Here is an 18,987-nt window from a genome sequence, read left to right as displayed (position 1 = left end):
GGCGTGCAGAAGTCTTCCTAACACCCTGTTGTGCCAGAGGCTGGTCCTGTGTTGACAGGGAGACCGAGCAGAGGCCACACTAAGAGCCTCGATCAGGGCTTATGTCTGGGATGAAGCAAGGACGAGCTCAAATGGGTTAAAAACATGGGCAGACACCCCCCACCCCCGCCGAAGAGGTGCTGCTGCTTGAGAGAGGAGACAAATGACCCCGACCTCATCTCTCTCACACACGCGCACACACACACACACGACGGGAAAGAGAAGATAAAGAGCACTACAGGGAGCAGGAATGTGTGGCAGCCGGAGCTCTGTAGTGACATGCGTGTGCCACAGTTGGCAATTTGCCTGTTCCTGAGGAATGTGCCCCAAAGGCCCTGCGGGAGATGTGGACAGGGCACCCTACTCGCAGCAGCTTTGTCACAATTGGCTGAAGTGGGACATGGCCAAGTGCCCATCCGCAGCAGAGTGGAAGAAGGAGCTGTGATACATCGAACCTGTGAGCTCCGGAAGGCAGTGAAAAACAGTGGAAAGGCCAGACAGGCAGAAGTCAGGGCCACGTGATCTAGAAGCAGAGTGATGAAGACGACTAGAGTAGGGACCAGCATAAAAGTCTCCTTGCCAGACGAGCAGTCCAGCTGCACCTGCCAGCTAAGCCTCGCCTGGTTCTCAGGATGTTGCCCTTCTGCACCCTGTGGCTCGGCACCTGACGCCCACGCTCCCACTGTGGCTGGGCTTGATGGCACTCTCAGGACTGTTCCTTTCTTGACCTAGCAGAGTTGCAGGGATTGGACTGGTGCAGGGACACTGTCAGATGCAGGGTCAGAAGCCCTGAGGAGGGGCAGAGGCAGACAGGGGAAGAGCTCACTCTGGAGTGACAGTCACCTGGCCAGGTAGTCTAGATCTGTTTGCTCATTTGCAAGAACAACCTTCCACATGCCTGGGAGATGCAACAAGTGCCCAGTGACAGTGGCTGCTGCTGCTTTTGAAATTCACGTGGCCACTTCCATGGATCTTAAAAGAACTGGGCACACTCCTAGAAATTCACATTTGAAGAATTCAGAAGTTGGGTAATAAGTTTTAGGTGGTTGATGGTCTTCAAATATATGGGGTTCTCTTCTTCCATTTTTATTTTTTTTTTACATTTTAGTTCTTTAATTTTTTTTTATTGTAGATGAACACAATACCTTTATTTTATTTATTTTATGTGGTGCCTCTCACGTGCTAGGCAAGTGCTCTACCATTGAACCACAACCCCAGCCCCCCATTTTTATATTATTTATTGGGGGGGGGGCTGGGGATTGAACCCAGGGGCACTTAACCACTGAGCCACATCCCAGCCTTTTTATTTTTCACTTTGAGACAGGGTCTTGCTAAGTTGCCCAGGCTGGCCTTGAACTTGTGATCCTCCTGCCGCAGCCTCCTGGGGAGCTGGGATTACTGGTGTGTGCCACATGCCTGGCCCGGTTTCTTTTTCATCTTTGTGGAGCACCAGTCAAATGAGTACAGCCCTGAGGGTGGAGGCAACAAATTAGAAATGAGAAGGCCCCTAAATTTTCCAACTGGTTTTAAATTCAAGAATTTGACATGCAACTTAATTTATTCCTGGTTTATTTTTTACCAAGTGCTTTTTTTGATTTTTATTTTTTAGTTGTAGATGGACACAATGTCTTTATTTTTAAGGATCAAAACCAGTGCCTCACACGCTAGGCAAGTGCTCTACCACTAAGCCACAACCCCAGCCCTTACCAAGTGCTTTTTTATGAAAGAACATGTGTTGTTTCCTTGATATATATGCCACAATTAGCAACAGGTGCAGTTTCCTATAATGCATTGCATAACCTTTGTGAAGGAAATCCAAGATTAAACTCAGTTTTTTGGAACCCTAAGAAATGAAACATGGCAAGACTTGTGGTTTGATAAAAATAAGATCATTAATTTTAAATTAAAATGTCAAGAAATGTTGATGGCAAAGTTTTTCAAAGATACAATTTTGAAAAGCCCGTGTCTTGAGCTCCTAATCCACCTTGGCTTTTTTCAAATAGCTTCTTATTCTCCTCTGAGTAGTTCAAATTCCTTCCTCTTCCTTTTTTTTTTTTTTTTTTTTTTCTTCTTCATTTTTAAAATTTTTTGGCAACATGGCAGAATTGAGAATCAAACATACAGGGAAGTAAGAGAGACATAAGCCCTTGCCAGATCCTCCAGAATGGATTTTAGCGCAGGAACACAGATGAGCAGGTGCCACAGACAAGTGGGCTGAGCAGCATGTTGGAGCAGAGGCCAGGGGCAGAGGCCAGGGGAAGGCCGGAGAGTAGGAGGCAGCACAGGGAGCAGGCTTAGGCCAGGGCAGGGGCAGGATGGACAAGACACCACCCCGTGAAGGGGCTCAGTCAGTGGGGGTCACTTGCCTTGTGCGTGGCTCTTCCAAGAGATATGACCCGGCTGCTAGGTGTCCCCGAGTCCATCTCAGGAGGGCAGGTGTGACTGAAATTCATGCCAGTTGTGGAGCCCAGGATCTAGACCCCCAGAACTTGGCCAGTTTGCACCCAAAGCCACTGACAAACTGAAAAGAAAAAATGTGATTCGGGGGCCCTCGCTGCTTTGTTTGGGGAAGAGCAGTTGGATGGAGATTTCCAGGTGGGCAGAGGTCGCGCCTCTCCTGGTCTGTGCTGGGGTGGGGTCTGCTCCTTCCCAGGTGTAGAAAGCATAAGCTAGGAAGAGGGTCTTTTACACAAGAACACCCCCTCACCAACAGCCCTCTCCATCTGGCTTCTGTTTCCTGAACTAACCCAAAAAGCCAAGCTGCCCTTGGCTTGACCTTGGCCCCTGAGTCTGCTCACTCCAAGACAGTTAGACATTTCCAAAGTGGACAGTGCCCCCTGCAGGCCAGGCCAGGCCAGAGTCTGTGGAGTTGGGGCCATTTCTTTAGCAAACATTAGGGTGTTCAGTGGAGCGGTGGGTTGGGAAGGTGAGTCAGGACAGGAAAGGAAGGAAGCCTGACTGCTCTGTGCCCAAGAAGGGAGGGACAGTTAGGCATGGCCTTGAAGGCTTGACTGAGACCCTGGCAGACCTTAAAATGAAACTTTCAGTTAAAATAACCCAGAAAACTGTCCTCCTCTTGAGCTGTTCCTTTATGAATAAGGAACTAGGCCCTGCAGAGCTCGCCAAGCACCTCACAGCCGAGCCACTGGGGCCAGACCAAGCTGAGTATCCAGTGTATTTCCATGATTCTTCACAAGGCAAACCAACTGAAGCAGGTCGCAATTTGAGGAGATGTAGTTTGCGTGTAATAAATAAGCAAAGCATCTACCTCGTGGCTGAATTTCCCAAGAGACTGGGGCAAGCACTTGAGGCCCACATATGACGGCCTCACAGTGCAGCCAGGCTCCCTGATCTTCAGGCACGTGTTCCCAGGCTGTCAGAGAGAAGCCCATGTCTAAATCGCTGTTACAGAAGGCTGGGGCTGGGGCAGCACCCCCATCATGCCAGCCTTTCTGCAGAAGTGGGGGCAAGGCAACTGTCCTGTTTGCAGAGCTTCCTGGGTCTCAGAATTGGGGATTAAGTGACTGTGGGCCTGTAATTGAACCGAGGGGATTGGAGTCGGTGCACAGTAGCAGGGCTTCTTCCCTTAAAGTAGATGTCTAGTGCACGTGGAGACGTAAGAGGTCCCAGTGATACTGATGAGGTGTGACTGGCCTGGGCTGCAGACCCTTCTGGTCCTGACCTGGGAGGGTAGATGCCTCACCTGTACTGCCACGCGGCTGACATCCACGTCCTGCTCTGCATGAAGCAGACTAGTCAGGGCCACTTTACTGTCCTTGGTCACTGTGGGGAACCAGCTTCCTGCCCTTCTGTGCCTTGCTGACACTTCTGCTGGTCCCCAGACCTCTGCCCCAGGGAGGCCCTTCAGCTTTGTAGTTAGAAATCCTAACAATGTTCTCTTTCTTCTGTTTATTTCATTTGTGCACACTTTGGGGAGTTGATTGGAAAGACAGATCTATACAGAAAAAAATAAGCTGCTGTTATCCATGAGGGTAGGGTCATCAGGCAGCCCAGCACTCCTGACTTGTCCCTGTTAAAACCAGCCACATCTGACACCTTGAGTGACTCCTGTGTGGCCTGAGTGTGCTGTCCTCCTGCCAGAGCGTCTGCATTCCTTTGCATTGTTTCCTTCATCTTTTTTTTTTAATTTGTCAATGGATCTTTTCTTTTATTTACTTACATGCAGTGCGAGTATCGAACCCAGGGCCTCACACGTGCCAGGCCAGTGCTCTACCACTGAGCTGCAACTCCAGCCCTGTTTCCTTCATCTTGATAACTTGTCATTTTCTATGAAACACCTCTTTTTATACAAAAAGGAGGGGGTGTGAACACTGGCTTCAGGTTTTGGAAAGCTGACGTGGAGGCTGAAGGTCAGTTGAAGGAGGATGTGACCTGCATCTTCAGGACAGGTGCACAAGGTCAGAAGGCTGAGGTGAGCTGAGAGGCGCCTGTTTCACACGGGGCCCCTGTTGCTTTCCACAGCATGACCTTGGGCCAAGATTGGTCTTTTGGGGAAAAACAGAAAACTTAAAAACACCCTGTGCCATCCTTGTGTCAGCGTCTCTTTCTGGGGAAGTGCCTGGCATTCCAGGTAACAAAGTGCTGTGCATTCAGTTGAACTTCAGTTTCCTTCAGTCAGCTGGTCTCCAGGGCTGGGCCTGCGGCACCCTCTCGCCTAGGCCTGCGCCATCACCTGCTGTACTCCTGTGGGGTCCAGGGAGCAGCGCCGCTGCCCACAGTGCATTTTCTTTATCAGCCGCCGGAGTTTGCTGGGAAAGTTTTTGTTGATGTAGCGGTAGAGAAGCGGCGTCACAGAGCTGCTCAAGAAGGCCAAGAACTTGGATAAGTCCTTAGCAAAGTGCAGGATCCCCAGGTAGTGCCCATCCACGGGCCTCCCTCGTGAGACCAGCACCATGTGCCCCAGGAGGCTCAGATAGTATGGCGTCCAGAGCCCAAATTGTGTGCACACGGTGGCTACCAGAAGCCTGTGCACCGAGGGGTCCAGCCTGCCTGCTTCCTGGTCCAGGGGCGTGTCCTCCTTCCGAATCCGTGAGATGAGCACCAGGGCATACAGCACAGCCAGGCCTGGCACCATGTAGCCAATGAGCACGAGGAGGGCATCAGCAGCCTCTGTGTTCTGCATCTTGGCGCACTCTGTGATCCGGGAGGACACGTGGCTGCAGATGTAGAAGAGCAGGGAGGAGAAGCTGGTCAGCAGCGCCCCACCCCAGACGAAGCCACACACATGCCGTGTGTTGTAGACGCTGGCCATGTAGGTGCGCGGCAGGGCCCGCTCGATGTAGTAATCAAGGCTGAGCAGGGCGGTGGAGTACATGGTGACCAGGGAGGCCACATTGAACAGGATTAGCAGGGTCACATGTGCCTCACTGCTGAGGCTCCACAGAGCCCACCTGGAGTAGGGGGGGCCCAGCAGGTGCACGGGTGCGAGGGCCGTGAGCACCAGGCCCGCCACGGCCATGTTCACGAAGTATACGTCCGGCATGGTCATGCTGCTCTTGTTGCTCAGGTTGGCCAGCACCAGCAGGGCGTTGTAGCCCAGGCCAATGGGGACGCCTACCACCAGGTGGAGCATCGAGAGGACCCACAGCCCGAGGCGCAGATCCTGGCACAGCTGCTCTTCGCCCTGACCCGTGCCATTGAGCAGGCTGCAGCTCCACATGGCAGCCTCCCCCAGGCTCTGCAGCTCTGTGGAGAGAAAGGACAAAGTCAGTCACTCCCTGTCCCCTTGTTCAGCACCACCAGACTGCTGAGCCAGGAAAGAAACTGCCCTGTGTGTGTGTTCTGTGAAAACGGGTCCCAGGCTGGCTGTACCGCATCTTTACGGTGATGCCAGCGGCTGTGGTGAGGCTGCTGAACCCTGTTTCAGAAGGAAATGGAGTCTGGGTGACACTTGATATACAGAAGCTGCTCTGCGTACTCCCCTGCATCCCCAGCCACGTCTAGCTGAACACGGGTTCCTCTCCATCTGCAGGGAGCCACTGCCACCTCTTGGCTTTGGGTGGGGGGGCTCTTCAGGGTTAGAACCCACCTGACCCTGGGCACCTGGCAGTACTGGGATACGCTGGCCAACAGTCCTGCATGACAGGCTGCCCTGCAGGGCTTCCCCCGCTTGTGTACCTGAGTGTGCTGAGCACCTGCCATGAGCTAGGGTAGAAAGTACACAGCCTGTCCCCTGGTGGGGACAGCGCCCACCACATACCCCTGCCTCAAGCAGGACCATCACATTAGCAAGTGTGTACAGACGTGTGTGAGGACAGTGCACGTAGGCAGGACAGGCAGAGCTGATGCCAGCACATGCCATGTGAGCAGCGCTGAGAGGTGCCATGGGGAACAGAGCCCCATGAGTTTCGCCACTGGAGAAAGTGCATGGTGTACTTGGGACCCCAAGGGAGCCCCGGTCGGCTACTGAGGACTCAGCCTGCTCCCCACTGTGCCAACACAAGGCACACTCCGTTTTGGACATCCAGCGCTGTAATCCTCAGGCTCGTGGCGTGCCTGTGGGAGTCAGCCCTAGGGATTCCCTCCCTCCCCCAGGACACCCCAGCCTAGGGCCTGGCCCCTTGAGGCAGTGCAGAGTCTGGGGACACAGCCAGTCTTGTAACTGAACAAGAAATTGACAAGTAGAGACGTAATGTAAAGAAAATTCCCTCCTGTCCCAAGAATAGGCATTCTTCAGGGAAACTTTACCTTCAGAATGTAGTTTGGCCCAACCAGACCTCCTGTTCTGGGAATAAAATAGAAAGCTTCTCAGGCAGACACAGAAAGCAAACATTGCTGTTTCCCAGAGTGCAGGGACAAAGCGAGGAAGCCAGGCTGCTGGTGTTGGCACTGGTCCCGCCTGCTGTGGGCCCCACCAGGAGGAAGCTCTGTGACCGCGTGACAGGCTATTCCTCACTCGCCCCACAAGTCCTGCAGGCATGCACTGACTGTCTGTGGGTCTTCGCTGCTGCACTGGGTCATGGTAGCGAGCAGGGAGGGACCTGCCACCCCAAGGCTCACACCAGGGCTGGGCTGGTGATGAAGGAAAGGAAGAGCCTGGCAGTAGCCATCACTAAGAGCACCATGCAGTCCCACAACATGGGTAGTCCTGCTCCCTGGGTTGTCCCCAGTGCCAGCCTCAGCTGTCTCCATACCCCAGAGTCAGGTATAGAGTTGGGCTGAGCAGGCAGACGCTGGAGTTCCTGTTCAGAGGTAGGGCCACAGTCCTCAGGTGCAGGCGCTAGTGGGGTGCTGGTTAGGGGGCGGGGTTACAGTCCTAACAGTGCCCCCAGCATTGGACAGAACCAGGCACCCAGGACTGGTGCCAGCAGGGCAGTCTCATTGTTCCTTTAGGACAAGTGTGTGCTCCCATTCCCCATGTGCACCCAGGTCCTTAAATGCAGACAGCTGCTATTCACTCACACACTGCTGTCCCTTCACCAAACCACCCTGACCAGCACCTCAGGGTCTCACCCACTTGTGGGATATGCCATCTGGTTTGACCGAGTAGCTGCCACACTTCTCTTCCCCCCCAAATGCCTGATGGCCAGCATCTGATTAAATGCTGCCTTTCAGGTATGTGTGGTTCTTCCAGGTCCTGCGTGCTGAGCTCTGGCTGTCACTGGAGGCTAAGCAGGAGCTTATGTCCTCCAGCCTGTGGGCTGTGAATCCCCCATGAAAGGCCCCCTCAGTGGCCTCTGCGAGTAGGAGTCAATGAGCTGCTTCTCCACCCACTAACACCCTAGCCTTGCCTGGTCACCAGCCCATATCCACATCACCACCAGCCTGACTTCACATGGCACACCAGGACCCAGAGTTTGCCCAAGATGTTCCTCACTCTGATCAGAGGCTGTAAGGACTGCAGGTCTTTCTGCCGAGGAAGGGCCCTCCAGGTCAGGCACTGTGTTCCCCCAGCTTGTTTATAAGTGGGCCATGAAGCTACCGCACTGCACTCATCTGATAGACCTGGTCAAGTGCCCGGGTCCCTTTCTGTCCCTCTTGTACAGTGTCCCTGTCCCTGGGCCACCTGGGAGGCTTCTTACCTTGCCACTCACTGTGCTACAGCTTCCCTTGCCCCCATCCAGCCTTGGCCATCAGCAGTGCTGACCAGTGGCTCTTACCTTTATCTCATGTCCCACGTTCCTTGGTGGCGTGAATTCCAGACACCGGCAGCAGGCAGCATGGCAAGGCCGAGGCAGCCACTGCAAACCAGAAGGACCTGTTGTGTCTCTGGAAACCCCACTGCCGCCTCCCCAGTGGCCAGGCGGCGTGGACTTGTGGGTGCGTGTGGGAGAGCCCGCCGCACGCTCGTGCCTGTGGAGGCCACCACTTGTTTTCTGCTAGTAAGTTACTCACAAAGTTTCTGCCTCCCTTGGCAGATGCAGCAGCCCCTCCCTATCTCTGTTTACAGCTGGTTTCAAGAAATGAGAGGTCGTGCTTGGACGGGTCGGCACTCCTGGAGCAAGTGGGTTCATATCCTCTCACTCGGCTTGGTGAACATCCAGGCTTAGGTCGTGGCCATGGTGGCATTTCCCCTGTGCCCCTGCCTGCGTCCAGCCCTGTAGAGCGTCCTGTGCCGGAGCCTGAACAGGGCTGGCAGAGCTGGGTGCAGGGTCCTGCTACTCAGCGTGGTTGAGAAATTCAGTTCCGAGTTCCCTCTTCCCTTGAGGAAATAAACTGAACAGACAGTTTGTCTGTAGAAATTAAGGACAAAATAGTTGGACCTCACTGAGACTCTACCATAGAGAGACTTTGGCTGCTTTCATTTCAGACCCAGGGACACAGAGAGCTCTTTGAAGGCGCAGGGCAGGCTTAGAATCTAAAGCATGGGGTGGAGGGGCCCGCGCCTGCAGCACGTGCCCTCCCAGCCGCCCCGTGCTGGTGCAGGCGCTTATCAGTGGGATTAAAGAGGAACAGCCCAGAGGGGGTGGCAGCAGCCTGAGGTTCCGCCTGCACACAGGCTGCGCCCTCCATGCGGTGGAGTGAAGACAGGGGCTGCCTGGAGCGCTAATGCGTGCCGCCAGGATTAGTGGAGCAGGAGGAGGGCCGATTGCCTATGCCCAGCCGCTCTGGTCTTGGGAGCTTCCCATGGAACAAGTCTGTTTAGAACTCCCTTCCGCATCCCGTGCTGGCATGATCTGGCCCCTGGGTTAGAGAGCAGCACCATGTGGAATGTGTGTTGGCACCAGCTGGGACATGTAGGAGGAGGCAGAGGTCTCAGTGTTAGGTATGGGCAGCTTGTAAGGGCATAAGAATTTATAACTATAAGCTAGAAGTAGCTTCTATATATGGTTTTCTTATATATCAATTATAAGGATGTTTTGCTTCAAATGAAGATTATAAGCCAAAAGGTGTCTGTTTTTATTCAAGTTCAGTCCATCTGAAAATGCCATCCTTTTTGTTTTGGCATTACCTCCCAGGAGGCACCTCCCACTACCAGGCTGTTACTTGGAGATCTCGGGAGCAAAGTGACAAGTTCCCTCCCAGGTTGGCATTGTCTACAAGAACACTTGTAAAGTTGAGGTGGAAAGACGAGGGCAGCTGGAAGGAGTGGGTGGGCATGCCACAGCCATGGAGCCAGGCCCCAGTCAGAGATAGTGACACTGCCACTTCCTCTGTAGCGTTCAGAACACAGGTCCCTGGAATGCTCAGTGGCGCCAGCATGGGCTCTCCCGTCGGCAGGCTGTGGGCTACAGCTCAGGGACCAACAAGCATGAGATGCTGTGCCACAGAAGTGCAGGCGCCTCTGCATTGGTGGAAGAGCTGTGGCCACAGGGCTCAGGGAGGCAAGTCGGGAAGTGTTGCCGTCTCTCCTAATCACAGGGTGATGAGTGACATACTTCCTCCCATTATACGCAGGATTCCAGGACGCCCCGGCCCACTCAGGCTGTGCTCCAACCGCCACACCACCTCCCCTGCCCATGCCCTGCACCTGTATTCCCACTGAGATCTGTGGTCCAGGCTGGCTGTGCCATGGAGGGGCTCTGGTGGGACGCTGGCCCCCGAGGGCAAAGCTCTAGGACTTACTGCCCTTTTGTGGTTCCTGTTCCTTGGTCATTGGGGAGAAAGGATGTCCTGCAGCCGGGAACATGAGGTTTCCACCCTCTAGCACAGACCTCAGGAGCTGGGCTGGGCTGGCTTTCAGTCTCCTAGCCAGGCCTCTGGTAATTTACTTCATGAGAACTTGGAGCACAGAACCAGGGGCTGGGGAAAACCCCCAAGGGGTCTCCTCAGAAGTGGACTCATTTCTGCGGGACTGAATTCTGAGTTTGCTCTGACAGGAGGTTCTGGTGAGGCCCCTCACTATAGAGAAACGTGGGCGAGAGCAGAGAGAGCTTGTCCCTGATCCCACGCTGGGCCAAGGCCCGAGGTGCAGAGCCCTCCTGGCACATGCTCACATGCCACCCGTCTTCATTTGGAAAGCTGCATGCCAGATGGCAGGATTAATAATCAGCTTCCGGGGGCTCTGCCACCTGCTGCCATTCCCTTGGCCCAGGGGGGCCTGAGGTCAGCAGGACCCCAGAAGAGTGTGTCCCCTCCTCCCTGAGATCCTCCGTCACAAAGCACTGCTCGCCCAGCTCCCCAGGCCCCTGCCTTTCGTGCCTCTGGAGTCGTCCAGAGTGGCTGAGGACACCTCGTTCTACAGGACCCTCCCATCTGCCCTCTCGCCACCAGCAGCCTCCCCATGCTCTCCTCCTCCCACCAGGCCCTGCTTCTGTCACACCAGCTGGTTTATCCACCTTCCTTCCATTCCTGTCACCAGCCTCTCCCACCACTGAAACCCTCCCCTACGTTTCCTGCAGGACCTGCCATACTCATGTTCCCACCCAGGCCCCACAATGGTGCCCACACCTCTCAGATGCAGGACCAGGCCCTACCCCATTTCCCATCCCCTTTCCCCTGTAACTCTCCTTGTGTCCCTCCACCCCCAGCCCTGCTGACTATGGCCCATCTGGATAAGCCCCACTGCAGACTCAGCTGTCTCACCCCAGTGGGACCTTGGTTCTCCCCTGCGCCCCCCCCAACCTCTGCTTGGTTGAGGGCCCAGCCTACTCCCAGGTGGCTTTTCTGCCAGTTTGAAGCTTCAGTGTGACTAGTAAACAGTCTGTAGTCATGCTCTTACCCCAGGTGCCACTTCCTTAGAAGGCCTCCCCAGAGGACATGCAGTAGGCCTAATCCCTCTGCTTCCACCCCCAGCTCACTGTGGGAGGAACAGCCTGCCAGCCCTCGCGGTTCCCGTTGAAATGATGCGGAGGTTGCTTCCCTTCCCTGTGATGAGCCAGGGTGTGGCAGGTCAGGCTGGCCTCAAGGAGGCTGCACTGGCATGGCAGGTGCATTGCCAAGTACACACTCATTAGCCTAGCTGTCCCTTCGCTTGGAGCAGGCCCCGGAGCAGGTTCTGGAGGGACAGTGACAGCCCACCTAGGCTAGGAGCAGAGGAATGTAGGGCCCATGCATCTTGGCATCTTGGCTGGGAGGGTGGAGGAGCCGAAGCCATGCATGGAACTTGGGACCTTACAGTCGTGTCACTGTCCCCCCCTGAAGAGAATTCATTAACCATGTAAATGTGACACACATGTCCTCTTTCTTTTTTGTCTTTTTAATTACACGTGTAAAGAAGAAAGGGTGCATACCATAAGGCCAGACCAGGTCCCGCTGGCGGCTAGTCAGCCTTGCGTGAGTGGAGACAGAGTCTAAGGTTCCAGCGTGTGGGCCTAGCAGAGGACAGGAGAGGAAAGGAGAGGCCAGCCTCACTGAGGTAGAGAGGGGACAGAGCCCAAACAAACTGGCCCGGGAAATGTGAACAGGCTGGCTTATAGGCAGCTGAGCCCTGGGCTCACCTAAAACTTTAGCCCACCCAGCTCATGGCCTCTTCTCCTCTTTGTCCCCAAGAAACTGTTTCCCTAGCAAGAAGCATGTGCATCATGACCTGCAGTCAGAAGCAAGAACTGGGACTGAGGCGCCCACAGGAGGCCACCGTGTGCTTCGTGGCCAGGAGGCCATTTTTCTTTATTCATGTGGTGAAAAGGTGCCAAGACTTCTGTCCGCACGCTGGGTGGGGTGCTGGGCAAAGCCTTTGCAGGAATCATGGTGGCCTGCGAAGGCACCTCTCCCAGTAGGAGAGAGCTTGACTGGAGTAGCACAGCCAGAGTCAGGGTCACCAAGTTCCCCAGGCAGAAGTCCACAACCCACTTGTGCTCTGTGCATTCCTGCCCAGGCCTCTCCGCTGGCTTCTGGGTGACCTCAGGCTGACCTGTTGATCGCGCTTTCTGAGCCTGGCAGACTGGCATGATAATGAGGCAGGTCTAATTATTCATCGTCATGGACTGAGCAGGCCACTGGGCAAGGAGGTTTTTGTTCCCAAGTATACCAGGATCCCCAGAGTGTGCACCTTTTGGGGCTCCTTGTCCCTTCTGCTTCTGAGGACTTGGCTGTTTCCTTCGCCTTTCTTTCTGGCCCTTCGGCTATGGTCTGTGTATCTACTGCTGGACAACAGCCGATTGTTGAAGCCTTGGTGGGTGAAAGCTGGAGCTCCTTCCCACAGGACCCGCTAGCTCCAGCTGTCTGCAGGAATGTGCCCCCATGGTACCCTCTGCAGCCCCTGTGGACTTCCCCCTGGGCTTTCCCTCATCTTCCCTCCTCCTGAGCTGCTGTGGAGCTTTTCAAAAAGAAAACCCAGGAAAGTCTGACTCCCAGGCCTGTAGGGACTGGCAGGACAGGGTCCTTGGTGAGAGCAGAGCCTCCTGCTGGCCCGAGCAGCCCTTCCAGCCGCTTTCTCAGGGACCTGAAGTCTGTGTTAGTGCCTGCCCAGGCTGGGCGGCTTTCTGCTCGCTCTAGTTTCCTGTGAATTTCTAACTGCAGCCCCTCAAGCATGCCAAGCACCCCAGAAGGCATCGTCGGACAGCCTTGAGGCATCTGACCAGTGCACTCCATAGCGCCAAGTTTGCCAGATAAGGAGTCCCTAAGCAGAGCTGGGCACAGGCAGGCCTGGAGGGACAACAGCCTGCAGAATGCTGAGTCCACTGCATGGTATCACCCGGCAGCACCTGTGCTGACCAGTGAGTCCACATGCTGGCTGGCCTAGAGGTTCTGGGGCCCTGGGTAATGTGGGTGCAGCTTCCCTTAACTACTGGAGGGTACTTGGTTGATCACTGCTGCCCGGCCTGGCTGATAGAATGGGACAGAGATAGGGACACATGGATAGTAGGTGCCATCCCCAGTTAGGGCTACTTGCCCGGGTCACCAGGGCTTCTGAGCAGGGTGCTTGAAACAAGGTACCACAGCCCAAAACTTAGTTCCAGACTCTGACAGAAGAGGACTGGCCCTGTCCTTGCTCAGCCTGTGCTCCACTTGAGTGGAAGCTTGTGCCCTGCAGTGGGCAGAGAGAGCCACTGGGTCTGGTCTTGCACCCAGCAAGGGACCCCTGGACCCTACAAGAACAGATGTACTTAATCCTCCTACCAGTCTCAAGGGGATTTTCCTAAATGTGGGGAAACTGAGGCATGGAGTTATGGGGAGCTTAACTTAGTTCTTTTCTGCTCATAACTTAAACATCTCGAAGCCATACAAGTGGGCTGCAGAGGTTCCGTGCGGGGCCATTCTACCCAGCAAACGCTCTCAGCTCCACTGAGGCCACAAGGAGGCTCTGCAATGACTCTGCTTGCTCTTAACAGGCACAGTAGTTAAGAGGAGCTGCACCCACACTACCCAAAACCCCAGACCCTCCAGGCCAGCCAGCACATGGACTCACTGGTCAGCACAGTTGTTGCCGGGTGGGGTTGTGCAGAGACCCAAGTTAGAGGCAGCATGAACTGGCACAGATTACTTTAAGGGAAACTCCACCCCCCTCAAGTGTCCCAGTGAAGGAAGTGCTTGGGATTTCAGGCTGGGGGCAGGGGCTGCCAGGATTTGCATACCAGTCTTTCTGCTTACAAGCTGTAAACTTTTGGCTATTTCTGTGCCTCAGTTTCCCCACATTTAGGAAAAAATCCCCGTGAAATTTTAAGAGGATTAAATGCATCCATTCTTAATGCACAGAAGGGTGCCCTGCATCTGCTGAGCCCAGGTTGGACCTGGTGGTAAGAGGACTTGGCTCTGGATTTTTAGCCTCCTCCCCAGCTGTCATTAGAGGCAGAGGAAGCTGGTCTGTGACCTTTCGCTTAGAATCTTTTGTTAACTGACACTTGTAAAGAGGAAACCATGGAGAAGGTGGAAATGACAACAACATGAACCCAAGTGACAATCGTGTAAGCACTAGTGAGGGGGAGGGTGCAGCCACCAGAGTGAGTGCAAAAGGAAAGAATCCAGAACTCACACTCTGGGGACCTGGCTCACCGCAGCCACACACACTGTCACGTGGCAGAGGCTTTGCAAACATGGGAGTCTGTGCTCTGGGCTTGGGCTTTGGTAATGATAAAATGGTGCGCTTCCTGATGTTTCTCTAGTATTAACCTCCAGTGTAAATAATCACTTCTCTGTATTTACCTGCTTCCCAAGGAACATGGACCCGGGGAGGAGAGCAGGATTCAAGGGTCTTAGTTCTTTTCTGTTGACAACTTAAAACATCTTGAGGCCCTACATGCCTCTAGTGAGCTGCAGAGGGTCCACATGGGGCCACTCTACATAGCAGGCAATCCTACCTCCTCTGAGGCCACAGGGAGGCACTACGGTGACCCCACTTGCTATTCATGGGTGACAAGGTTGAGGCCACTTTCAGGCTGCCAGAAGCATTATAAGGTGAGATGTTGGCATCTCTCTTTCTATGCCTTATTTAAAAAGAGCCCATATGGTATAAACCAGCTTGTTAATAGTGAATGGACTTGAGCAACAAGACAACCAGGGCTCAGTACATAGTGATCCCCAGTGGCAATGGATGGCCAGGAATGGCTCTGAGGAAGCAGCCCCTGGAGGGGACCGACTGGGGGTGACGTGATGTGGGAGAGGATAGGCACGGTACAGAGCTAGCAGATCAAAAACCCAGCAGAGGAACCTTCTGGTTCCTAGGTAGCTGAACTAATGTCACTAATGCCCCCATCATTCCATTTCTTTTAATCAGGAAATTCTGCCTCTGTTGTTAAGGACTCATTAAAACCACAGCGTGCCACTCCCACACTGATGAAGTCCCACTAAATCTCAGGACATCCTTCTTCACAGTTTCTTTGCACTTGTGGGGCCCATGCCAGGGTACTCTCCCTTGCTTCCCCTGTTCACTTGGATTCCCTTGTTCATTCCACCCTAATTCTGGATCCCATCACCCTTGGGAACATCTCCGTGGTCACTATCTCCTCTTGTCCTCAGCCACTCATGCTAGATTAAGACCGTCTGCATAACCATCTCTTTCCTACCAATGCAGAGCCTTTGCAGATCAGGCAAGTGTCTCTGTATTGCTCCAGCAGCCTGGCCTGAGAGGATTTCCCCAAGGTACAGCATAGAAAGGATAGCAACCAAGTGGGGTTGCAGTGCCTCCTGTTCCAGGACAGTGGTCTTACCCTTGAGCCTTTAAAGAGTTAGATTTCCCTGCCAACAGAATTATAAGGCCTGGGCATTGCATCCTGAGAGGGTTGATGGAAACCAGGGGGCACACGACCCCGTCTTCCAGTCCACAGCTTGATGGGTTGTCTGCTGGGAAGGAGAGTTGCTTTGCACGAGACTCTCAACTTTGGGTGAATGTTCTGGAGCAATCAGTGCTCTGCAAACGACTCCTAGATGTTGATTTCCTTTTGTAATAATGGGCAGGGGCTCTGGCAACAATGAGCATGCAGCTCTAGAGGCCAGATGCCCTGGGAAGGCTGATGTTGTCATAGGTTTTTTTCAGCGTGGAGTGCTGTGCTCACCGATTCCTATCACACTGTCTTCCTGGGGTGTGACAAGAAAGCTTCATTATGTAGATGGGTGTTTTATTTTTGTAGCCTTTTGCTCTTTATAGTTCTGACTGCAGAGTAGGGAGAGTGAACCAGGCAACCTGGCTTAGAGGCATAAACAAAGAGCTTGCTCTCTTTCTCCATAGAAAAAAATGAGCGTGTTGCTGTCTCCAGGAAGGCTCTGGGGGGACTGGCAACCTTGGCCAGGGAACAAGCTGGGTGCTTATACAAGAGATCTGGGGCTTTGTTTCCCTGGAAGACGGGACACACTTTCTTTGTCACAAGAGTACTAGTTCCTTGGACTTTCTTATTCCCTTATTTCTTACTTGGTTTGAGGCCCGTGCCCTCTCCAGGTACACCAGACCAGGAGAAAACCAGACAAAAAAGACTTTCTCAGAAATTCAAGGACCAGACTGAGAACAGATAAAGTCTCCAATTTCAGACTCTGGGCAGGTGTGGCACCCCATCTGGCTCCCTGAACACCCCAGCTTTTAGCTAGGCGTGGTTCTACCTGCAGGGAAGGACTGGGAGCCAGAGATCTTATCTCAGCCTTGGTGGTTATTTTTACCTGTCACATTTGGTCTAAAAGTAACAGCTGCTTGCTTAGTTTGCTCTGGTTCTAATTAAGTTGGGGGAAACTCCTGGCCATGCTCTTGTATAGAAGGGACCCAGGCTGGACCTTTGGGGTGTCATTCTGTATGTATCTGCTTTGTGTAAACTGGAGGTTCCCTGGACTCGATCCTGAGTGACTGAATTTTGCTCCTCAGCAGCATCTATTTTAGCATCTCATGTTAAAGAAAAAAACTCAGTTTCCCTAAGCAACCCAGTGACACCCTGACTCTAAATAAAACACAAAAAAGGGCTGGGGATGTGGCTCAGTGGTTAAGCTCCTCTGAGTCCAATTCCTGGTACCAAAAAAAGGGAAAAGGAAAAAAACTCAGTTTTACTCTCTAAACTGAGTCCCCTCATTGTCTGATACATGGACAGTGTTTTAGGATCATGGGCCCTTTGAGACCCTGTTGACAGATGCAACCTAATGCTGCCCAGTTAGATCAGTGGGTTATGAAAACTCAGCTTTCATCTTAAGAAGTTGAAGAGGCAACTGGGGAAACACTATTAGAGAAAAGAGTATCCTTTGATTGTCATATGCACTTACATAGTGAACGTGAAGACTCTGGGTGGTCCCTCCCACTCAAAAGCATGACCTTGATATATATGGTTCAACAGTGTGGATGGGTCATTAAAGGCCAGGTGAGGTTACAGTTTCAGGATTCCACAGATGGCTTCTCCAAGAGGTTCCTTCCTCCTCCTGCCCTGTGAACAACATGTCCCTCTTCCTACCTGTAACTCATACAAGCGTATTCCCCAAACTTTGCAAGCATGTCATTTGTCCACTGTTAATTAGGTATGTTAGTCTTGACATCCTAATCTAAACCCTACAAGTACTCACATTACATGGATGTATATTACCTTTCCTCACCCACCTACTAGGGGCTCATGAGTTACAGGGACACCGGGTCACCTTTGACATTTTCATTCTACCCTGAATCTATGGTCCTGACTCCTGGGGATGTTTCTATACTTATGAGAGAAGCAGGACTATACATGGATGCATATGTGGCCCACGCAATGGACTTCCTGTGAAAAGGCACAATAAAGGGTGCATACAAACTATTCTTAAGTCCATTTATCTTTAGAGGCCATCTTCATTCAGGAAGACACCAGAGGTAAGATCTGGACCTTACAGTAGCAAGGAGCTACACAGCAGGCTCTGGATAATGTAACTATATACTTGGTGTAATTATTAATAGTGCCTCTTTTAACTTGGGTGCTCCAGTTAGGAGACAGAGTATCTGGTCACCATTATGCATGAGTAGCCTGGTGACACAGTCAACCATTTTATTCATACAAATTTGCAGGGGCCTTTGAAACAAGCTTCTTGCCTTTCTGTTATTGAATGTCTCTGCTAGATGCTGAAGATATGAAGAGGAGAAAATTTAACAAGCAGGTGTCAAGCTGCTCAGGATAGGAGCTGATTATTTAAGGTGGAATGGAGATCTTGAATAAGTATGTCTCCACAGAAAAGGAGACCAAAGGCGACAAACGTTGGTGCAGAAAGCAAATTTAAAATTATCTTCAGGTTAGCAAGCACAGTAAAGATGACGGAACACATCGGGGAAATCAGGTGAATGTTTGGGTTAAAGAACTGATTTACCATGTTTATAAAAGTAACAATGTTACGTTTCTGGTCGCTAGTATAAGAAGGCTGGGGAGCACTGCCTTCCATTGGGGCTCTAAAGGACCCTTCTATGCCCTATCAACTGTCCAGGACAACTGGCACTTGATCTCCGATCACCATGTAGACATAGCTCCAAAGTGTACTAAAAAACTTAATCATTAGAGGGGACGAAAGCGATAACCGTAGTGCCCCGGGAGAACACATGAGTACTCTGCCGGACATGTGAAGGACCAGTGGCGGTACTGAGACGCCTACGTGGGCAGCAGTTCTGGCTGCAGGTCAGCAGGTTAATGACCCCGTGCCCGGCCCCTGGCTGCCCGCCCCCAGTGCTCAGAGCTGCTCACAGGCATTACCCTCCCAGCAAGCGGATAGCGTCCCCACAGGAACGGCGCGCGGACCGGGCAGCGGGACGCAGGAGTCGTGAGTCTGAGCTGGGAACCAGCCAGCGGAGCCGGCGCAATTCAGGGCTTGCTCCCCGCGGCCGAGAGCCAGAGTCTGCAGGACCGACCCGAACCCAGGCCCCGCTCCCGCGCCCCACTCACCCGCTTGCTGGGCGGCGACCCGCACAGTAGCCGCGGGCAGGCAGCTCCGGACCCGCAGGAGCGGCGCGGCTCCAGGGCGCGCACGCCGTCTGGGCCCTGTGTACACACGTGACGGCCAGCCCCGCCCCGGCCCCGCCTCCGCCTCCCTGCCCCCAGCAACACGGCCGCAGCCCCGCCTCCTTGCCCCGAGCAGCACCGCCGCGGACCCACCCCGGCCCCCAACAGTACTACCCCGGCGCCGCCTCTCGGCCCCCCCCCCGTAGCTACGCCCCCGCCACTCCCCTCCCCTGCGTTCCCCGCACTGCCG

General features: G+C 53.5%; 2 protein-coding genes across 8 annotated transcripts in view; one reads left to right on the top strand and one right to left on the bottom strand.

Moving 5' to 3' along the window:
• CHLSN (cholesin) overlaps positions 1–18,987 on the top strand; it is a 155,433-nt gene that overhangs the window by 103,471 nt on the left and 32,975 nt on the right. The window lies entirely within an intron of this gene.
• On the bottom strand, positions 4,102–18,800 carry GPR146 (G protein-coupled receptor 146). Of its 3 annotated transcripts, XM_079120663.1 has the most exons (3): positions 18,681–18,800; positions 8,160–8,240; positions 4,102–5,745 (listed from the first exon to the last, which is right to left on the bottom strand). In XM_079120663.1, the coding sequence occupies exon 3, from the start codon at positions 5,717–5,719 to the stop codon at positions 4,715–4,717; it is 1,005 nt and encodes a 334-aa protein (XP_078976789.1). In that variant the 5' UTR covers positions 5,720–5,745; positions 8,160–8,240; positions 18,681–18,800; the 3' UTR covers positions 4,102–4,714. The 3 variants fall into 3 exon arrangements, with proteins under 3 accessions (XP_078976789.1, XP_078976790.1, XP_078976788.1); XM_079120664.1 differs by lacking the exon at positions 8,160–8,240 and having other exon boundaries at positions 18,681–18,776; XM_079120662.1 differs by lacking the exon at positions 18,681–18,800 and having other exon boundaries at positions 8,160–10,909.

The sequence above is a fragment of the Sciurus vulgaris genome (genome assembly GCF_902686455.1).
Source record: "Sciurus vulgaris genome assembly, chromosome: 18".
NCBI classification, from domain to species: domain Eukaryota; kingdom Metazoa; phylum Chordata; class Mammalia; order Rodentia; family Sciuridae; genus Sciurus; species Sciurus vulgaris.
The sequence above is the reverse complement of the archived record's forward strand: the minus strand, read 5'-3'. Positions and strand labels throughout refer to the sequence as shown.

What these genes read in the sequence shown, in the direction of transcription:
- GPR146 (XM_079120663.1), bottom strand. Translation starts at nt 5,719, where the DNA reads ATGTGGAGCTGCAGCCTGCTCAATGGCACGGGTCAGGGCGAAGAGCAG.